The sequence below is a fragment of the Macrotis lagotis genome, chromosome 2 (assembly GCF_037893015.1).
Source record: "Macrotis lagotis isolate mMagLag1 chromosome 2, bilby.v1.9.chrom.fasta, whole genome shotgun sequence".
In the NCBI taxonomy this organism is placed as follows: domain Eukaryota; kingdom Metazoa; phylum Chordata; class Mammalia; order Peramelemorphia; family Peramelidae; genus Macrotis; species Macrotis lagotis.
Window position 1 is genome coordinate 310,656,880 of NC_133659.1, and position 23,527 is coordinate 310,680,406.

The following is a 23,527-nucleotide window of genomic DNA, read 5'->3' on the forward strand; positions in this document are numbered from 1 at the left end:
TTCTAAAAAAAAAAATCAAATAATACTCAAATTGAACAATTAAGGTTTCTAATTTGGGGACACTAACTAATAGAAGCAATTCTAATATAACTTTCCAAATATACAGGATATATGTTTTGCCATTCTAAGTAGGGAATCTTTCTATACATCTGGTTTAAATTCACTGATCCTGGATCCACATTTTCTATTACTTGAGTTTATATTCAAATAACCAATAAAACTTAAAAATTTGCATATACCATTCATTTGAATTAAAAGGAAATAGCATACATGATATTACCCATAAGGAAGTAAATTTTCAAGTCATTTATATCTGGTCAAATGTCTTACAAAAATGGTATTAATATTCAATTTCTATGGTAAAACTAATTAGCTACATGTAAACATGCTTCAAGTATTTTAAAGCAATTACTTGCTGCCGCTGCCCTTGCAATTTTTCTAATTCTTTCTTCAACTCTTCTGAGTACCATTTTTCTTCCTAATAAGAAAAGGAGTTTTTTTAGCTCACAAGCTTTTAACATTATTATCTAAAACACTGAAAATAAGTAAAGACAAAATATTTTCTTTCCAACCTTCAGTGAAGCCTGTAGGTCTTGGACTTCTTGTCGAAGTAGAATCACATCTTCTCTGAACATACATGGAAACAAAAGGAAACAATAAGCAATACTTGCATTAGTATATTCAATCAGATAATAGCTAATCTTGTCTATTAATAAAATATCTGACAAATCATAAGACATTATCATGTCAATTCTCTCTATCCTAAAAATATTCTAGCATAAGATTCTTTTCACAAAAAAGTTTCCAATTGATGAGGGAGGGGGTGTGTGTATGTGAGAAAAATTGTGTGTGTGTGTGTGTATGTGAAAAATTGTGTGTTTGTGAAAAAGTAGGTTGGTTAGTATTAAGAACACATTCTCTCATAGAAACACTGTTATAAATTAGTTCCCAATGTAGCATGTAGATGCCTATTAATCCACCACACAACTAAACTACAGTACCAAAACTGCTATATAGCCTGTCACCTGAAACAATGTTGTATCTAAAAATATATTTGAGGGACAGCTAGGTGGCACAATGGATAGAGCACCAGCCCTGGAGTCAGGAGTACCTGGGTTCAAATCCGGCCTCAGACACTTAATAATGACCTAGCTGTGTGGCCTTGGGCAAGCCACTTAACCCCATTGCCTAGCAAAAACTAAAAAAATAAATAAATATATATGTGTGTATGTATATATATATATATACACACATATATATTTATATTTGAGTTTTACATCTGGAATATCAGGCAATATACTGTCTCTAGTTCTCCAAGTAATTAAGAACTTCTTCACTACTGAAACACCACTGAAAACAAAGTAATTTTTAGTCATAAACATAAGAACCTAGTTTAAGGGTCTAAGCAGCAGATGGGAGGAGGAAGAGGCAAAGGGGCAAATCCCTAGTAGGATTACATGGAGAAGGACTAAGAATAGTGGGGCAAGATTAGTTGCAGCAATAAGAATGGATAACTCAGCCAATGGAACAGGGGAAGAAGAAGAAAATAATCAGCTGCAAATAAAACTAGGCAGAGGAATTATATAACTACAATGAGGGGCATGAGTATTTGCCCAATAGCTATTTGTAAATAAGGGTTGTTTCTGTGTTGAACATCCACATGTTAGAAAATAACTGGATCTATTTTTATTAAACAAACTTAGGGTCATTAAACATGAACATGTGCGTGCCTTTTTTTTAATGTGGACATTTCTAATATAAGATTTTCATTGGCAAAATATCAAATAAAAACATTTTAGAAATACAAAAAATTTCTCAAAAGTTTAAAAAACACAAAAACAAAAAAACACACAAAATTCATTTAAGAAGAGAGAACTATTCTTTACTTATATCTAAAACTATTATGAGACAACACTATTTCAAAAACATAAAATATATATTCAATTTCATTTGGAGAGCAAGCCCACCAAGCATAGATCCAAGCATCATGTCCAGTTATCACTGATGGTCTTAATTCTTTCTTCTATTTTACATGACTAATAGTCTGAAGTTTGTCACAAATTATATGCAGAATTTGATGTTCAAAAAGCATTCAAATCACTAATAAAATTACTCTAGAGAGTAATCTAAGCTTTATAAAGGAACTTCTTGTCTATACTACAATGTGTCACCAGAGATATTAGTGAAAATATCACTATAAATTCTAAGAGGTAGGCTCCAAATTCAACATTCTTAAGTGGTGTGAAGCTTATCTATTATGATAATCTAAAAACAGATCTGGGAATTCACATGACCCATGAACCAGAAAAATCAAAATAAACTAATAATATTCTATGATACTTGCTTATACTTAAATCTATTTATCACATATAAATGCTCTTACTGTTTTCTTTTCTGTGTTGCCATGTACTTGATTTTTTAATATTTATACTAAAAATATTTTAAATTGTTTTGAAAAATATACCATTCTATACTTTAATATTTCAAAGCCTCATAGAGTACTACTCCCAAAACAGCTTATAACACAGTTCAGTTGCTAGAATTTAATATTTAAAAAAAAAAATCTTCTGGTAGACCAACTTGCTGATAATAATCATTTAAGCAATCCCTCTACCCTCAAATGAGCAAGGAATATTGTGATGACACATTATTCAAAAGGAAAAATGGGCTCAAATCTAGATTAATGGTGGAAAAAATATAAAAAGAATTTTTCACAAGCAATAGTGAAAAGGTATATGTATGCAGTTAATCCTTTATAATTATCTCATTTTTAAGTCTCAAATGGTTATGTATATTTGTTGGTACTTATTTTATATAATTGAGTTTTAAAGTTCTATTAATTGGATTGACTCTTCAAAAAAGAAGAAAAATATGTTTAAAGAAATAGAAGTAACTTTTTTCAGTTGTGCTTTCTGAAAAATGCAGCAATCATACATAGCACAGCCTCCTCATCCCTCCAGCCCACTCAACCCTGTAGCCCTCAGAGAGGAGAAAGACAACAACAGGAAGGCAGACATCTACACAGCACTTTCTATAAGCTTACATGAAAATATCGTCAGATATTGGCCTACAAATCTATTCCACTTTACCGTTTTAGAGCCTCTCCTCCATGACTTGATTCATTACCAGCATCATGAACCGCCTGGTAATGTTTGAAAAGTTCTTCAGCAGATCCATGTGATTTCATGCACTGAGGACATATGAAGCCCTATTGAAACATATAGAAAAAAACAAATTTTTTTACATAGTTAAAATTATTTGTACATTTCTAAGCAATATTAAACTCATGCCATTATCCAATAATTGATAGTTGTAGCAATCACAAATTCTGAAATTTTATAATTATAATATTCCTTCTGAGTTACTACTTCATAAAAAGAAAACCATTTGTATCCTACCAAACAAGACTTTGAAACACACAATTCTTTCTAAACAAACAAAAAAAACCCACCTTTCTAGCAATTCTTAATTGACAGTATAAATTTTATTCTATAACTACAATTATTATTAGCAGTTATGGCATGGTGAAGTGTCAGTAAAGCCTGGTTCAAAACTCACTTCCAACACCTACTGATTGTGTGATCCTGATGAAATCATCTAATCTCCTGATGATCTACTGGCTACACTCCAATATGTCCTCCAATATGGGGGGGGTTTCTTATGTCAAAAAAATCACAATTCTATTCTGCATTCCCTAGTAAGAACAATACCAAAAGAGGAGTTAGCTGACAAATCTAAAAGTAATATTACAGAATCATAAGCCCAGAGGAAACTATCTTCTTATGTTCACATCTAACTCTTTTTTTGGCTTTTTTTTACTTTCAGACTTAAGGTTGTTCTAATCGATTTAAGACAGAAAATATCTGAGAACCTTCTAGGTTCTGTTCGTTTTTAAGTCTTCTAAATAACTTCTGGATTCTTCTCCTAATAACAGACTTTTCCCCAAAAATGAGAAGAGCTTCAATTATACAATAACACTTTAGTCATCAAGCATGTCTCATAGGTATGCATGTTCTCATACGAGTTAATTTTCTTGATCAAAATTATACATTTAAAGTGAAACCCAAACAATTATTTTTTTTAATTTGACCCTATTTGATTAAAAAAAAAAACCCAGGAACTATTGAAAATAGTTTGACCTTACAATCTGTGACCTTAAACAATTCACTTTTCTTTCTAAGAACTAGTGTCCTAAGTAAAAATAAGGCCTGGATTAGATGATTTCTAAAAGCATAATATACATATATAAAGTCCTAAGTCTATCTTCTGTGAAGTAATATTATGCTATTAGCACAGAATGATGTCAGTAGGGATTTAGAGTTAAGTCTAAGGCTGTTTGATCAAACATCAAACAAACCCAAATTGTCGTGTTTTTGAATTCTTACCTATTTTTTATAATTTTTCCTGTCCCTTCCCTTGGTGTCATGTTTGTCAGCTGTGAATTCTAGTGATAATTACCTACAATATCACTAGCCACACTTTCCACTATCCCATCAACTTCCATTCTACTTTGCTATTACTTAGTAATCTACTGCAAACTATGAAACCAAGCTTCTTAGAACAATCTTTAAAAGTAGTAAAAAAGCAAATATCCAAGGAACATACAATCAAAGTACATGGGTTTCAGTATGGGTTTTTTTTTTTACTTAAAATTTTTATTTGAGTTCTCAAAAACAAGGCTGCCTCAGGATAAATAACTATAAGTAAAGGAGCTGTTATATTACAAATTACAATTTTTGCAAATGTTTATAAGTATTTAATTCTATTTAATAGTTCTCACTAACCCAAGTTACTCATGCCAAAAGAATCCATAAAGTTTCCTTTAAAAAATCCTTTATAAAATTTATAAAATCCTTTATAAAATTTAGCCATTTCTGTGAAATTTAACCTTTTTAAACTTCTAAATAGTTTTTATTTTCAGGATCTAGAGTTGTTATTTTGGAGGGTAAGGACAGAAGTTTAAGAGGAGAAAAAGACTCAAAAAAACAAGGGAAATAATTAACATTCATACGTAAGCAGTATTTATTCATTGTTCACTGACACTACTAAACATAGGGTTACACATACACACACACACATTTACCTGTTTTCCCATCTTAATAAATGTTGTGAAATAATTTGCATAAGTATAATTGTTACACTTGATGACAATACTGAAAAGAACAGTTTTCACAAGCAATATCCATAGTAGAATATTAAAAGATAAAGAAAATTCAACATTCCATTGTGATTGTTAGCAATTAAAAATATTTGATTTGACAGAGTAGAATGATACTTTCAAGATGTCAACCATTTACAGACATATAAATGTACATATATACATGTGTATAACTAAAAAGATACAACAGAGATGACTTTATTTGATAACCTTCTAATCAATTAATACAAACTGCCACTGAACAGGGAGACAAGGTGTTTTACCACCATCTTGAAAGAGATACAACATAGACTTATAAAGTCTATGTTGTATAAAGTCAGAGGAATTTCAGATAGATGAGGACTTCTAGATGCTCTTCTTTTTTTTCAGTGAAGGATCTAGATTTATTTTATAATAATAATTTTGTTGTTTAAGAGTAAACATAAACCCCCCCCCAGAAGATAAGAAACCTCAAGAACGGTGAGAGAGAGCAAAAAATAAATGTACTTCAGTCTGTATTCAGATTCCAATGACTCTGTCTCTGGGGTGAGTTGCTTTCTTCATCATAAGTCCACCAGAGAAGTTGCTTCAATATTTTTCCCACAGTTGCTATTACTAGTTCTATTTCCCTTCCCTCTATTCCTCCCTACTCTCATTTATTCTATTTTCTCTCTCTCTCCTTTCATCCTGGAGCTGTCCAAAGGTGTGTTGTACTAGATGTTCTTCTTCAAGCAATCCCAGAAACATTGTGGTCTCCTAAATAACATTCATAATCTCTTAAACATCTGGCCTAATATACAGGAAAAAAACACGAGTAAGAATGCCTATTGTTTTGACTACAAGATGCAGCTGTTGGATGGATCTTTTATAGAACCCATTCACTAGAACTTCTAGGTTAGACAAAGGAAATGGACAATGAGATGGGTCCAGAATTGAATATAACAAGATGCCTTTAGGCTTGCCACTGGGAAATGGAAGAAAGCTTTTTACAGAAAATAAAGGTTCATCTTTTTAATACCAATATTCCTCAAATGATGCTTAAGGTCATTGAACAACTTCAGTCTCCAAAGAATTGAAGTTGAGGATCACACAAGATGCAATGGAGCAGTGCCATATCAGAAACTACAGAAAGACCATTACAAAAGAAATATATGATCAAATATTGTAGGCTGGTCATATCTGAATGATTATGTATTAACCAACAGGCATCCTGAGCACTTCAATGATATCCTTACAACATCCAAAAAACTTGAGTATACTAGGGGTCATCATGAGCAAACAATGGCAAGAATATAAAAGACTTTCAGGAATGGGTTAAAATTTGGAATAAATGGAAGAAATAATCACAACAATGAAATCAAAGATTTATTCATGTATTTCAGTATATATGCTTCACATTCCTCGATTGTCCATGAGAAGTGGGTCAATGCCTTGTCTGAACACTCTCATCTCCCCTAGATTACACTCTGTACACATTAAAGCCTTAATGTTTTCTTGAACTGAACAGACAAAAGTGATTCAAATTTTGGTTTTATTTTGCCAGAGTAAGATCAATTTTTTTCAAGTAAATAAATTCTTGAAAAAAATTAAATCTATTTTTTTACATATGCCACAATGCCCTGGTGATGGGTGTTCCCAAATCAAAGAAAGAACAAGAAATCATAGCTTCAAAAAGGAACAGAATCTCCTTGAAACAAATCATATAACAAATAATAAGCATTATAACACTATTACTCTTTCTATATCACAGCAAGTATAGCTTATGCTTTCCTTAAATTATCAATACAAGGATACCAGCTAGAAGTCTTTTTCTCATCACAAAGCAATCAAAACAAATCTTTTCATGGTATCAATATAACTTACTATGTAATAACCCTATGAACTTCCTTTCCATTCACAAACTGCTTTTAAGAACTATAATGCATAGACTGAAAAAAATATATAGCATAAAAGCATTTTCTCCAGATTTCAAAATGTTCCAATGGGATTTATATTTTGAGAGAAGTAATTTATACATTCTAAGTTTAAGAGGTTTCAGTTGTGAGATATTTATTTCTCTTTTCTTCAAAGCTCTGTAAGACATCAGGCTGAAAGAATTGTTTATCTTACTATTTTTTTCAAATAACATAAAAAATAAGACAAATGATCTGCAATCAATCAATCATGTATTCCAGGCTAGCTAGCTATTTCAAATGTATCCTTTAGTAACCACATTGACTCCATATCCTCACTGTGACAGATGACTGAGCCTGGTTCAGTATATACTAGCACAGATACACTTGCAGCCATTGTTTTTAATAATTTAAAATTTTAGGGGTGGCTAGGTGGCGTAGTGGATTAAAGCATCGGCCTTGGAGTCAGGAGTACCTGGGTTCAAATCCGGCTTCAGACACTTAATAATTACCTAGCTGTGCAGCCTTGGGAAAGTCACTTAACCCTGTTTGCCTTGCAAAAAAAAAATAATAATTTAAAATTTTTCAAGTTTATAATGCTTTTATTAGGATAAGGAGTCAATGCAATGGCTTAAACTTTGAAAATAATCTGCCTATACTTCCTTTCATGAATTATTAAATTTAAACAATTTCACTAGTTTCACAATCAGCAAACTTAGTAAGCACCTTCTGTATGTGTCCATAACTGTGCTGGCGCATGCAAAGCTATTTATGCTATCTCTCCACATGTACACTTTCATTCTAGAAATCAAGCTCTTGAAGTATTTGAGTCAAAAGGAACCTTGGACAAACACTTGTCCAACTGCTTCATTATACACATAAAAAGTGGAGGCCTAAGGAGGTATAGATAGCTACCCCAAAGTCCCACAGTTGTTTGAGAAGCAGAGACAGGATATGAACTTAGGTCTTCTAACTCTAAACCCAACACAAGTAAGAATCATAGCTCTCTTTAAAACACTAAGTACCAATTTGCAGACAGGCCTTCAATGAGTGGATTGTTCCTTTATGCTGTTGCCTTTCTTACACATAAGCTATGGGAATATATAACACCTGAAACTGTTCCTAAGATGGGGGGAAATATTCATCATCATTAAGGACATTTCTCATTTCTACTGCCATGATATAATTTAGAAAAGTCTTTTCTACATTATGAGGTTCAATTTTAGTTTTCTAGATGTAATGGTTCTAGTATTTCAGCCCAAGGCTCTATTAATTTTTTTTAAGAGAAACAACTATTCACCAGTAAGTAAATTTAGTCCAACAAAAGAAAGGTAAATCTTTTCCAATTAAAAAGCAAACCAGTTTAGGTGCTTTATCTATAAACATGAGTCATGCTTCTGTATCTAAGGAGAAATCTTATGCGAATTATGTGGCCAAAAATCTGATTGTGCTATGGCCAATCTTCAACTGGGAACTAAGCCTTTCTGAACTTCCAAAGCTTTCAGGAAAGTCACAGTTCATCACCCAAACTGTATTCAAAACAATTTCAGGTTACATTGCCATAGCCTCTGAAAACCCAGGAATACTTCCAGGTCATAAAGAAGGAGGACTTCAGCAACAAGAGAATTCTTTCATCTCAACCTGTATGTTGAAATGTAGCAACTGAATTAAGCTGTGAAAAAATAACCTATCTATGCACCAATTTATCTCCACATTAGTGAATTTTGTTTCTCAAGAACAGTGGCCACAATTAAGTTTCATAATTTTGCAGAATTTAGCATGGTAGTATATACCACTTGGACTTAAAAGAGTTCAATAATGTATTTCCAAAAAGTAATTTTATCTCTTTCCATAATTAACTCTTAAGATCCTAAAAGCTTTCTTTTAAAATAAGCTACATGTATTAGCCCTGGAATCTTAGAGGCTTTATACCATGACAAATATCTGATGGCTATCTTGTCCAGTTCTCTCATTTTACAAAGAAGTTAACTGAACACAGGAGTTAAATAAAACTAAAACTGGATCTCCTGAACCACAGGATCATTTTATTCTCATTATTGCCAATATTTCTCTTCCCCTTTCTGAATTCTGTATACACACACACACACACACACACACATAAAAACACATACTGTTCTAAGTATCCATCATTTGTTATTTCCTTTCTAGTAAGTTTTATTAGCAAAGCTTTTGGTGTGTGTGTGATCCTTTTAACAATTAAGAGAAATTTTTACTGAATGTATAATTTGCTCATTTAAGACAAAAAAAACTTTATTTTATCAATAACTCGATGGAAAAAAGACTTTTACTTCTTCATTAAACATTTTAATAGGTTCAAAAATAACTGTTCCTTTTTCTCATTAAGATATAGCATCAAAATTTGGAATTACACCCAAAGGGCAACAAAAATGTATATACCCTTTGATCCAGCAATGAAAAAGGGTAAAAACATCACTTGTACAAAAATATTCATAGCAGTCCTATTTGTGGTAGCAAAGAATTGGAAATTAATTGAATGTCTTTCAGTTGGGGAATAGCTTAACAAACTGTGGTATATGTATGTCAAGGAACACTATTGTTCTATTAGAAACCAGGAGGGATGGGAATTCAGGGAAGCCTGGATGGATTTGCATGAACTGATGCTGAGTGAGATGAGCAGAACCAGAAAAACACTGTATACCCTAACAGCAACATAGGGGTGATGGACCTTGATGGACTTGCTCATTCTATCAATGCAACAATCAGGGACAATTTTGGACTATCTGCAATGGAGAATACCATCTGTATCCAAAGAAAGAATTGTAGAGTTTGAGTAAAGACCAAAGACTATTACCTTCATTTTAGAAAAAAAAAAAAAAGCCCGTTATCTTATTATGTAATTTTGTTATCCCTTATACTTTATTTTTCTTCCTTAAGGATATGATTTCTCTCTCATCACATTCAACTTAGATCTACGTATACCATGGAAACAATGTAAAAACTAACAGAATGCCTTTTGTGGGGGGTGGGGGGAAGGGAAGCAAGAATAGGGGGGAAAATTGTAAAACTCAAAATAAAATCTTTCTTAAAAAAAATTTAAAAAATAAAATAAAAGATATAGCATCAAAATCATTGATTTCACCCTAGCATGGGTCCTAATTATCACTCTCAAAACTATTTCAATAGCTTATTTAATTGTTCTCTCCTTCTCTAGTCTTTCTCCCTTCTAAATCAAGCACTGCTCCTAAATTAATCTTTGAAAAGCAGAGGACTGATTGATTACCTCATCTCCATTCCCAAATACCTTCAATGCTTCTCCCCATCTTCCAGAACTACACTGAAGTATGTCCCCAATATGGTCCATTATTTCTTTTTTTTATTTCTTTTTATTTTTAGGATTTTGCAAGGCAAATGGGGTTAAGTGGCTTGCCCACACACAGCTAGGTAATTATTAGGTGTCTGAGGCCGGATTTGAACTCAGGTACTCCTGACTCCAGGGCCGGTGCTCTATCCGCTATGCCACCTAGCCGCCCCGGTCCATTATTTCTTTACCTGTGTCTGCTATCATGGATAAATTTAATGAACTTTCTCTAAATTGTCTATGTTTTTCTCTCTCCTTTTCTCACTTTACATGGAATTCAAAGAATCCTCTCTACCCCTCAACCTGTCACAAGTCTACCTGTCATTTCAGGTCTACTTCAAATATCACCTCCTTAATGAACTATGATGTCTTAATTCCCCCAATCACATGATGTCAGTGAGGCAGAGGTAGGGTTTTTTCAACAGCTTTCTTGTTCCAGTCAACTCAGAATGAGAACTGCTTGGAACTCAGCAAAGCTTGCTCTTCTTCTGTAAACAAGTTGTTTCACTTCTTTAGGAATCAGTCTCATTCTATTATTTATTCTCTTCAAGCTCTGAAAGAGATCTCTCTGAGTCTAACTTAGCCCTTCGTGGCATTAAATTATTGTACTATAATTATTTGTATGAAAGGTAGTATAACGTAATAGAAAGTATGTGGGACCTTAAATTCGAAAGATCTGAATTCGAGTCTAGCCAATGATACTTTCTACCTGTCTGGCCATGGGTAGGTTAATTTGTAGGTTAATAAGACTACACATTATAAACAGTTGAAATAAAGAAGCTCTCATACAGAGGTAATTGTAGGTTCTTGCCAAGTTTAGGTATTAATTATGTCTCTGTCTTATCAACACACTACTTCATAAGCTCATTGACAGCCAAGAAAGGAGAGTGTCCTATCTTTATATCACAGACAAGATCTCATGCAATGTCTTGCACAAAGCAGTTGCTCAATAGGTATTTATTCAATTTATCTGAATGGATGTCTCCAAATAACAGTACCTGTTCACTCACACCAGTGATCTTCTTTTTCAACGATTATCTGAGGGACAGATAACCTAAAAAAATCTAACACATTCATCTACCTGGATTTAATTCATTTAACCAAAAATTAATCTATTATGAATTTATTATCAATGTATTGTATTATAAATGTCTACTGTATAATATAAACATATTATATAATAAAATATAAATATATGCCTCATAAATTACTGGTTTATTATTATATTACTTGTGCATCTGATATAATTGTAATTAATTTAAACCAATTTTTAAAAACTCTTATCCTTGCCAAAATAAAGGAAAAGTTTTTAAAATCATTCATAAAATTTCATAGGTGAGTTATGCAAAAAATTGCTTAAATCTTTGACATTTCAAAGCCCACAAAAGTATCATAAAACTTAAATATTAAAGTCAACTCAAAAATATGAAAGATAGGAAATAAATTAGAAAATTGAAAGAAAAAATTAAGTGAAATAAAATTTGAATTTTGCTGCTTCATAAAAACCAAAAATGTACTCAAAGTGTGATTTTTATCATTCACCTCTCCTGCTATACTAGTCAAGTTCAATTCTGATTGCCTTCAACTTAAGGTAAACAGTCAATGGTTTCCATGTTGATTGATGATGGTCTGTTAAGAACAGTGTGGGGGTGGCTAGGTGGCGTGGCGGATAGAGCACCGGCCTTGGAGTCAGGAGTACCTGGGTTCAAATCCGGTCTCAGACACTTAATAATTACCTAGCTGTGTGGCCTTGGGCAAGCCACTTAACCCCATTTGCTTTGCAAAAACCTTAAAAAAAAAAAAAAAAAAAAGAACAGTGTGGAAGTGTTCAGACCATCTCTCTAGGATCATGTCCCTAACATTAATCAATATAGCTCCATCAGCACTGAGTAGTTGAGATGCACCATAGTCTTTAGACCTTAAATAGCTTTCAAGGCATCATAAAAGTACTTTGGATGGTTACTATCTGCAAAAAAATTAATTTCATCTGCCTTCTTACTGACTAAAATTTTCCAGGTTATATGGCATGAAGAGGTTATCTCTCAGGAATTCAAAGATGCCTCCATCATCCATCTCTATATGGTAAAGGGAACAGATTGTCCTGTGAAATCACAGGGGTGTTTCATTCTTAGTCACTGCTGGCAAGATTCTTGCCAGAGTCCTTCTCCATAAACTGATCCTTCATGGAAGATGGTCCCCTCCCTGAGAGCCAAGGCAGCTTTAGAAAGGGTCAAGGAACAGTCGATATGGTGTTTGCCACCCAACAACTCCAGGAAAAAGACAGGAACAAAACTGCTCTGTATACAACATTTGTAGATCTGATCTAGGCCTTTGATGCCATCAGTTGTGAGGGTTTATGGAAAATTATGTCAAAATGTGGTTCCCAGAGAAATTCATCAATCTCATGAAGGCATACTTGCCCAGGGTCTGGATAGTGGATACTACTCTCAAGTCACCAGTGGAATTAAACAAAGATATGTCCTTGCTCTCATGCTTTTTTAGCATGATGTTTGCAGCCATGTTGTTGAATTGTCTTCACTGAGGATGAACATGGTTTCAAGGTCAGTTATCACAGTGATGGTAAATTTTTCAAATGGAAAAGGTTACAAGCCATGACTAAAGTAGTGGGAGGTTAGTGCATGATCTTCTGTTTGTTTGATGGTAATGCAGCCTCTGAAGCTGACATGCTGTTAACAAAGTATGGATCGATTCTCTTCTCCTTATGCTAATTTTTGGCCTAACAGTGAACAAGAAAATCCAGGTGGCTCCATCAGCCAGTGCCATACCATTCATATGTGTAACCATCAGTTACAGTAAATGGAAAAGTTTTGAGCACTGTGGACGAGTTCACTTCCCTTCTCAGTGTCCTTTCCAGGGAAATAGACACTAACAATAAGGTTGACGCTCACAGTGCCAGAGCTAGCTCAGTTTTGGGAAGGTTCTGAAAGAAAGTGTGGAGAGAAGAGGTAGTGGATTGACTACCAAACTGAAGGTCTACAGAGCTGTTGTGTTGACCTCATTGTTGTATCCCAGTGAAACCCGGACCATCTACAGGTGCTGTGCTGGGAACTGAATCACTTCCATTAAAACCGACTTAGGAAGATTCTGAAGATCACCTGGCAGGAGAAGATACCAGACACTAAGGTGCTTTCTTGAGCCAAATTGCCAAATATTCAAATGTTACTATAGAGGGTACAACTGTGATGGGCTAGGCATGTTGTTAGAATGCCAAATGTGTGTTTTGCCAAAAAAGGCTAGTTTATGGAGAATTCACACAGGGCAAGCACCCTTGGGGGGTGGAGGTGGAGGGTTAAAAAAAGTGATACTAAAGATACCTTAAAGGTCTCTCTTTAAGAACTTTAGAACTGACTGTGCAGTATGGGAGACACTGGCACAGAACTGCCCAGCATGGTGTACCCTCATCAGAGAGGGTGCTGGGCTCTGTAGGCAAGACAAAATGGAAGCAGCTCAAAGGAAACATGACATATGTAAGTTGAGAGTAAGCAGCCCAGGTGTTCTCATGGACTCTGTGCCTGGTCTGTGGTAGAACATCCCAAACTCACATTGGTCTGATCAGCCACAGCTGGACATTTGTCATTTGTCTTTAACACAGTGATATCATTTTGGTCTTTTTTTCTATAAATAACAAAGGATAAGAATCAACCCTTTCAATTAAATGACAAGTTCACTACCACTCTTCTGTTTGGCCAGGGTTTTCCTCTTAGAAAATGTTTACATGTTTACTCCAGAGTGCAAACAAAAGCACAGAGGTAGGAGAACCCAATCTATACAAATCTCAGGGCAGAATATAGTCCAGTAGAGCAGAGTACTCTTGGAGAAAAGTAATATTAAAAAAAAAAGCTCTAAATGTCAAGGTGATTCAAAATTGTAGGGAGTCTTCAAACACCAGAGCAGTCAACTTTTCTTGACTAGCAAGAAAGAACCACTTAAGACTTCTAAGCAAAGGAATGACATTTCCAAATTTATTTGAATAAAATTGTTAATCTGGCAGTGTCATGAAATTCAGTATGAAAGGGGCAGAGGAAAAGTTAGGTGGGAAGAACTGCAAAACAGGTATTGCACAATCTGGATCAGTGATGCTGGGGCTCTACAGGGTAGGATGACAATGAGATAAAACAGGAGGCTATTTCAGTGGTGGAAACAGCAAGATCTGGTTACTAATCAAATGAGAGATGAGCTAGAGTAACAACCACAAGATGATACCAAGGTTGTGAACAAGGGAGGCCAGAATAAAGGGAAGAAACATTGTAAAGTCAAAAGAAAAAATGTTTAAGGGAAAAAATACACTCAACTTTAGATAGGTAATAGTATCCTCTAACAGCTGATGATGAGGTTTGTCCTTCATTCTCAAAGAAGACCAGGATATGCCCTGACAAGCACATGAATTAGATTTGAATAGGGGATGGGGAAGGGCTGTGCTAGGTCATCAGCCTCACTTTCTCCTCCAGAGCCATCTGGATCCAGTGGTCAGATATGAATCTGGAGATGGTCCTGGATGTGAGACAATCAGAGTTAAATGACTTGCCCAAGGTCACATACCTAGTGAGTACCAAGTGTCTGAGGCTGGATTTGAACTTCTATCCTCCTGACTCCAAGGTCAATGCTCCATCCATTATGCCATCTAGATGCCCTCTAACAGTTGGTGATGCAGGTATGGAAATCAAAAGTCAAAACTAAAGTGATAGATCTATCTACTAGTTGTAACTGAAGTTGTGATATTTAACTTAGGTAGCTACAGAATAGTAGAGAAAGAAATGTAGAGGTTAAAAACAGACCTTTGGGAATGTCATCTGATCTTAGTAAAACAGATTTATTTTGAGTTTGAATTAAGATATACAAAGCTAGTAATGGTAGTCTTTAAGGAAAAAATGTGGGTCAAGTCTGGTAAAGTCCATTCAAGTGAGGAATTATAATCATATATTTAGATAATTTAACTTCTAGAAAAATAGAGACTTTAAAATATTAAAGGTTGCTTAAATCTCAATCTATGACAACAATAAGATTATAGAGTAAGGTCATGGATTTATAAGAAAACCAAATATGATTAAGTAACTCACAATATACCAATGTCTTAAACATGAGATATACTTAAAAAGTAAAATAAAAAAGCATCTTATAGAATAAGGGAAATTATTGTGACTGTGTTGGAAAGGCAGTCCAGATAAATCTGCCTATCAGAACTCACAAAAAACAGATTTTACATAGTCACAGGTTAATTACTAAGTATACATAATTAATTAGATTTGATCACTGTGAGAATATCAACAGAAATTAGGATAAAGTGATTCTTTTCAAATAACTCAGAACAAATGGGTTCCCAAAGTGAACTAAAACTTTTTAGATAGTAATCAGTTAAATTATCTTTTCTATTCATCTTTAGCTCCATGTAATTTACTGAAAAACATCTATTTATGGGATTAAGAATTGAAAAACATAAACTGACAGTCTCCAGAATCTTCATACTTTAAAAATTAAAAAAAAGTATGAACACTAATAATAAGACAGGTGGGTAAGGAGTACTCTTAAGTATTGGAACGTTTTTATTACAAAATAATGCAGAAAAATAACAAAATATGAAATATCATGCTGAATGATAGCCATCATTATCCAGCCAATATTCTGCTTCTAATAGTTGCACTAAGGGAGCTTCCATATAGAGGATATGATTGCCTTCCATTATATCAACTTCCTAATAACAGAGCTAAATTCCAAATTATCCTTTCTTGCTTTAACCTATCATGGCACTATTCTCAGGAATTTCTCTAAACTCTTCTTGTACCTATTTATATTTTCTGCTTACAGAAATTGTTTGTTTTTTTTTCTTGGGGCCAAACTCTGGAAGTTAGCATTTTTATTAGGACAAACTGTTGTTCAAGAATAGTTTTTGAAAAAGATTTATTCCTTAAGAGGTTTACAATCAAACTGAAGACAAAAACTATTCTACATGAACAATGAGAGGGCCCAAATAAATGTAAGATCATGTGATTTAACTAATATTGTACTTGAATTACAGACAAAAAGATCCAGGTGAGCTTGGATAATAGGGATAGGTGATCATTTAATTGAAAGCCAAACATTGACTTCACAGAGCAAAATACTTTAAATAAAGCAATAAAATAAACTCAAAGCATTACTTCAATTAAATAATTTTAGCATATTCAACAAATATTTAATATATAGAATAGCATAAGACTTAAATATTTGTTCAAAGGCCTTCCAGATATATCATGTCAAAGAGAGTTTCTATTTCTTTATATTTTTTCTGAAGTAGTTATTGTAACAATTTTACTTGTAAAGAAATTAAGACAGAGAAAGATAATTTGTCTCTAGTTAGGAAGCACAATGTATCAATTAAAACAATAAATATAGGTAACAAAGACAGCAACTACAGGAAAATACAGATAAAGGAGAAATATAAGTAATTCTTTATTAAGGTCAAACTCAAGAAGGTGGTCAGTACTTACTTAATAAATGCATTATTTCCTAAAATTTAAATGGTTTTTCTATCATATAAAGCTTTCAACCTCAATAAAACTAAGGCCCTTAAAGGTAGGGTCTCCCTACTATCTACTGCTGTAAATTTCTAATCAGGCATGAGCACAATGCCTTGTCTATATAAGTATTTAGTTTGCTAGTTCTTGATCCATAAAAATATCCTCCATAATTCCAGTTTTACCTTTACACTTAAGAATGTATGTTTTTAAGCATCTTTTTGGTTTAGAACCTCATCAAAGACTTGAAAAATACAAGAAAATTGGGTTCACTAACTCCTTATTCACATATTTACTTTCTTCTTCAAAGGACCAAAGCAAGAACTGAATTTTAAAAATTAAATAACTTTTGAGTTATTTTTTGGAGTCCTAATTTGCTTTTTACATTAATCTTTTTAATTACCAACCGATGCTAGCATATTTGCACTGAATAAAAAGTTATTACAAATCATAATCCAAATCTCTAATAATAAAATAAATGTAAAGCAAAATAATTGATTCCCCTAGTTGCTAAAAGTAGGTATACAGTTAACTAAACAAATACCATATAACACTTGTATGTATTAACAAGATCAATTTTTTACATATAATATTATTATTTCATAAAAGTGAGAACACAAGCATCAACTAAGAATCATGAATCGACAAGTCATATTTTCAACTTCATTTTTCAAAGCTTTAAAAATCCCTACCCAACATCCTCATCCAAGAATGTGATCTACGATGTTAGGTAACACTTTAAGAATCTAAATATAAGATGCTTCAATTACTATTGCTTCCTCAAACATTTGCTATTTTCCCTAAGTAATATTAAATTTGCTTTGCTACATTAATATAACCATACCTCTGAAGAGCCTTCACTGTTGACATCCAAGGCATTTCCAGGTGCTGCTGATGAATCAGAATCAGAACCTTGAGAGCCAACTCTCCCTGGAGTCTATGATAAATTTAGAAAAGAGGGAAAAAAGTTTAGATTGAATCTAAAAATCTTTTTATTTGCTTTCAACTGTAACCAAAACCATGTAGTAGTGATCACTTAAATATTTTGAGGGACATTTGAAAATGCTGATCCCATCAGAAATAGCTTCCCCCAGGGGCGGCTAGGTGGCAGAGTGAATAGAGCACTAGACCTGGAGTCAGGAGTAACTGAGTTCAAATGTGGCCTCAGACACTTAATAATTATCTAGCCTTGGGCAAGCCACTTAGCCCACTGATTTGGGGGGGGGGCCTAAAAAAATAAATAATAGCTTCCCCATGTCCAGTCCCTCATACCTGAAAAATCCTACCAAAGAAACTCCCAGTTTAGGGTTAGTGCATTTTCTTTTGTTAAAATTAAAATACTCCTGGAAAAAAGTAAAATGTTATAATTACTATGTCATTAATATGGTACTTATGTGATCCTTTCCTACAAAAGCCCAGAGCCCTAGATGAAAGCAGGTTTACTAAAGCTCCTAGCACCAAGGAACCTGTCTTTCTGGTCTCCTGTCACCCACATTATTATTATCTAGAAACCTTGATGTCCCCCATTATGATCTCTCCAATCCAGTTAGTGAATTCTTTTGATTCACTCTCTACAATATCTCTCCCCTCCTCTCTATTCCAAATTCCTAAGTATACATTCCTCAGTTCAAAACTCTTCAAGGGTTCACCTACAATGCTTCCTAAGCACAGAATCCAAATTCTATGGCCCACCCCTGGGTCTGGCAGCACCTTGCCTTCCCAGTTTTACTTCTTCCCACACTTCCCACTACTCACTCTAAAGCAGAGCCATCTGATTCCAATAAGCCCCATACTGCCATTTCCTATGTAGCACAATTGCATTATACCTGGAGTCAGGAAGACCTGAGTTCAAATCTGATCTCAGACACATTCTAGACTATATAACCCCTGGGCTAATCTACTTAGTATAAAATGGGGACAATAATAGAACTTATGACCCAAGGTGATTGTTATAATAAAGCAAGATATTATTTATAAACCACCATCACAGGGTAAGTGGTCAAAGGAAGAGAACAGATTGCTCTCAAAAAGAACTGACATCTACTAGTAACATATGAAAATTTGTTCCAAATTATTAACCTCAGAAATGTAAATCAAAACAGCTCTGGAAGTTTCACCACTAACTGGCAAAAGATAAGCAATACCAAAGGTAAAAGGGGCTAACAAAAAGTCAGGTACACTATAGCATACTACACTACTTCCTAGTGGAGTTGTGACTAGCTTCAAACATTCTGGAAAGTGATGTGGAATTACTCTTGAAAAATGACTAAAATGTACATTTCCATTGACCTTATCATCCCTTATCAAGGCATATACTACAAGGAGTCAAGAGAACTATTATGCCATAAGAAATTAATTCAGAAGCATGGAAAGGCATGAAATGATAAAGAGTAAAGTAAGCAAAGCCAAGAAAACAACAGACACAGTAATTACAACAATGGGAAAGAACGAGAGAAAAAGTAAAAACAAATATTGCATAATCATAATAACTAAATTTGATCCCAAAGACAGTATAAGAAAATGCACCTCCCTTCCATGACGAGGTGGGGACAACTGTGGGAGATGATATGCATGTGGGAGACAGGGGGCATGTTAGTTTATTAGAAGGAGCTGCATTTTTCCCCTTTCTGTTTTTTCATCTTTCTTAAAAGGAATGGTTTGCTGGGTAGGGAAGTCGAGGTAGCTCTATGAGGTAGCTCTATGTGAAAATGAAAATGACATAAAAACAAAAGTGTTGTTCAAGAATAGTTTTTGAAAAAGATTTATTCCTTAAGAGGTTTACAATCAAACTGAAGACAAAAACTATTCTACATGAACAATGAGAGGGCCCAAATAAATGTAAGATCATGTGATTTAACTAATATTGTACTTGAATTACAGACAAAAAGATCCAGGTGAGCTTGGATAATAGGGATAGGTGATCATTTAATTGAAAGCCAAACATTGACTTCACAGAGCAAAATACTTTAAATAAAGCAATAAAATAAACTCAAAGCATTACTTCAATTAAATAATTTTAGCATATTCAACAAATATTTAATATATAGAATAGCATAAGACTTAAATATTTGTTCAAAGGCCTTCCAGATATATCATGTCAAAGAGAGTTTCTATTTCTTTATATTTTTTCTGAAGTAGTTATTGTAACAATTTTACTTGTAAAGAAATTAAGACAGAGAAAGATAATTTGTCTCTAGTTAGGAAGCACAATGTATCAATTAAAACAATAAATATAGGTAACAAAGACAGCAACTACAGGAAAATACAGATAAAGGAGAAATATAAGTAAAATTGTTTCACACAATAATCAGAACCAAATAGTTTTTAACAAATTAAGACATGAAAACTACAAAAAATACCTAATTTTAATCTAATAGGCAAAATGAGCCAGATTCAATGGAATATTTTGAATCACCATGAACTTGCAAATATTTGAGGCTTCCAGAATTAATGATTACTGAAACAGATGTGGAAAGTATGAAGAATTATGTCATGTAAAAGCAAAGCAACTCAAATTCTAGGTCTTAAGGAAAATAATAGCCTTGCTTTTTAAAAACACGTTTTCAACAAATATTGGAGATAAAGAATTTTAAATGTTAGTCCTATTTGCATCTCTAAAGAACCAAAACATTAAACTAAATCAATTTCTGAAAACTCTAACTGAAATCAAACTGAAACATATACCTATAGCAGTCCTTAATTGACCATTGAGAAAAATAGAATTTTTTCCTCCACTGAATTCAATCCAACTAATATTTATGGAGGCCCTATGATGTACCCAACACTGTACTAGGTATTAGGCATAATACAGAAACAATGTAAGAGGCAAGCAGCCCCTTACTGTGTCTCACTAGGTAGCCAGAAATGCACACATGGAACAATCAACATTCCAAAGGACCCAAGTTGCCTGTTTCCTTTTTTCTGTCACCTCATACTCACACTTACAGCATTTTTTTAAACCTACCTCTACTTTCATTCTTTATCCTAGTTTTCTCATTTTATTTATATATATATATATATATGAAATAAATTCAAATTTTTAATTTTTCTATAATTCCAGAACTGGATACCATCCATCCTAATAATATTGAGGTAAATCTATTACATTAGTAATTTGAAACAGTTGAGAACAAAATTCACACCTCATCATCATCATCATCATCATCATCATAATACTACCACAATACTTGAAGATCAGGAAAGTTTTTCAATTATTATCTCATTATATCTTCACAATAAGCCTTGGAGATAGACTACTATTATCCTCACTTTACAAATGAGGAAACTGAGGCAGAGAAAAGCTAAGTGCCTTCCTAGTATGAGGCCAAATTTGAACTCAGGTCTTCCTGATTCCAATTCAAGCTCTCTATTCAATGAGCTATTTCAATGCATTTCTGCTCTTAACTAATTATATAACTCTGACTTGGGGCAAGTCACAAACAGCTATTCTCAAAATATGAGGGGCTAGAATATATGATTTGAAATACTGTAATTAAGACAAGTTCTATATGAAAATATTAGTGACTTGAGTTGGCAATGGTATGTGCCCACTGAAGGGCAGCTAGATGGCACAGAGGATGGAGCACTAGTCTTGAGGTCAGGAGGATGGGAATTTGAATTCAGCTTCAGACACTTGCCACTTACTAGCTGTGTGACTTTGGGCAAGTCATTTAACCCTGACTGCCTCACATCCAGGGTCATCTCCAGTCATTCTGATCCATATCTGGCCACTGGATCCAGATGGCTCTGGAGGAAAAAATGAGGCTGGTGACTTAGTTATAGCCCCTCCCTCACTCATCCAATTCATTTGTTCATCCTGGCATCACCACCTACTTTGAGAACTAAGGACAACATCACTTGCCCCATGAAAAGGCTAATGTATCCATAAACATTTAGTCTACACAAGTAGATTGAATCCTAACTTACCAAAAGTATAGTATTATTATAAGTTACCTAATGTTTTATGCAACTTTAAAAGTTTATAATGTTTTGCCACTAATCTGACATCTCAGCTATTTTCATATCTATAAGGAAAAATTAATGACTGTAAAGAGAATTTAATAAATGTTCTCCAAACTATATAGTTAAAATTCATTAAAACTGTCTGATCATATTCAAACTGATCCTTTATTATGATTAATTTCCAACAATGAATTATTTCCAATTAACATTGACTGAAACGCTACTGAAAAACACCACTCCATTTATTTGGCTTCACTTAGAAAAAAAAGTGATCTTTTTAAAGCAGTATTACTTCATGAAACAGAATTTTTTAAAAATTGTGAATGGAAATCTTTTCTAAAATTTATTACACATTCTCTTTCCTTCTTAACATAATGATGAAATAATCTACTTTTTTTAAAAGGACTCATAGTCATAATTATAAACACTTATTTGATGTAATGAAGTGAGACTTTCAGAGGCCACTTAACACAAAGCACCATTTACCCTTCTAATTAATGGCTACACATAAGTAAAGGTGAGTTCAGGTGATTTATATCTTATCCTTTAACAACAAATTGTCAACTATAACTTCACCTGCTTCTAACAATACTTCTCCAGATGCTAAATCTACCTCTTACTTAATGTTTATCAAATGAATAAATGTATGAGTGAAAACTTTTTACTTCAAAGGGGAAAAAGCAGCTAACCAAGTTTATTAGAATTGTGTCTAAAATAAGAATAAATCTTCTCCAATTTTGGGCTGTCTGCAAAGGAGAGTGCCATCTGTATCCAGATAAGGAGCTGTGAAGTTTGAACAAAGTTCAAGGACTATTCCCTTTAATTTAGGGGGGCAAAACAAATATCTTATTGTCTGATCTTGTTACCTCTTAAGACTTCTCCTCTTCTCTGAGAATATGATTTCTCTCTCATCACACCCAATGTGGATCAAGGTACAACATGGAAACAAAGTAAAAAACTGACAGATTGCTTTCCGTAGGAGGGTGGGGGGTGGGAAGTAAGATTGGGGAGAAAATTGTAGAACTCAAATAATATCTTTAATAAAAATAAATTTTAAAAAAAGAATAAATGTTCTCTAAATCTGAGCCTAACAAGATCATAAAGAAGTACAGTACAATGACATCTATTTTGGTCACTCACTCACCTTTTATTTCTCAGTCCTTAATTAGGATTACTAAATAAATAGCTTCTAAATAAGCAATGTATTGAGACAGAAAGATCTAAGTTTACATTGTACCATTCAACGACAACTATATTCAAAGATGGAAAAGAGCATAAAGTGGCAAAAAAATAGCTTATAAAAGGGAATAATTGAGAAAAGTTAAGGAATCAAATGAAGTCAGGTAAAGAAATCTGGATTCAATGAGTATGTGATGGGAGTCACCTACTAAAAGTTTGTTTACATTGTTTATTTTCGATAAAGCACCAGCCCTGGAGTCAGGAGTACCACTTAATAATTATCTAACTGTGTGGCCTTGGGCAAGCCACTTAACCCCATTTGCCTTGCAAAAACCTAAAAAAAAAAAAAAGTTACATTGTTTATTTGGAAGTAATATATTTAGTAAACTCAATTATTATCTGAAACACACTAAAGGTAACTGGGGGAGACACAATAAAGGTACATCTAGGTACACATACACACACAAAAGACACACACAGATTTATGATTTCCAAAAATGGAAAG

General features: G+C 33.6%; 1 protein-coding gene across 1 annotated transcript in view; it reads right to left on the minus strand.

Moving 5' to 3' along the window:
- Window positions 1-23,527, minus strand: part of EEA1 (early endosome antigen 1) — a 125,600-nt gene that overhangs the window by 81,839 nt on the left and 20,234 nt on the right. Inside the window, exons 2-5 of the mRNA XM_074226570.1 lie at window positions 17,726-17,818; window positions 3,090-3,208; window positions 573-627; window positions 413-478 (exon numbers count right to left, since the gene is read on the minus strand). Of these exons, the coding sequence (XP_074082671.1) occupies window positions 413-478; window positions 573-627; window positions 3,090-3,208; window positions 17,726-17,818 (333 nt within the window). The remainder of the gene's footprint in view (window positions 1-412; window positions 479-572; window positions 628-3,089; window positions 3,209-17,725; window positions 17,819-23,527) is intronic.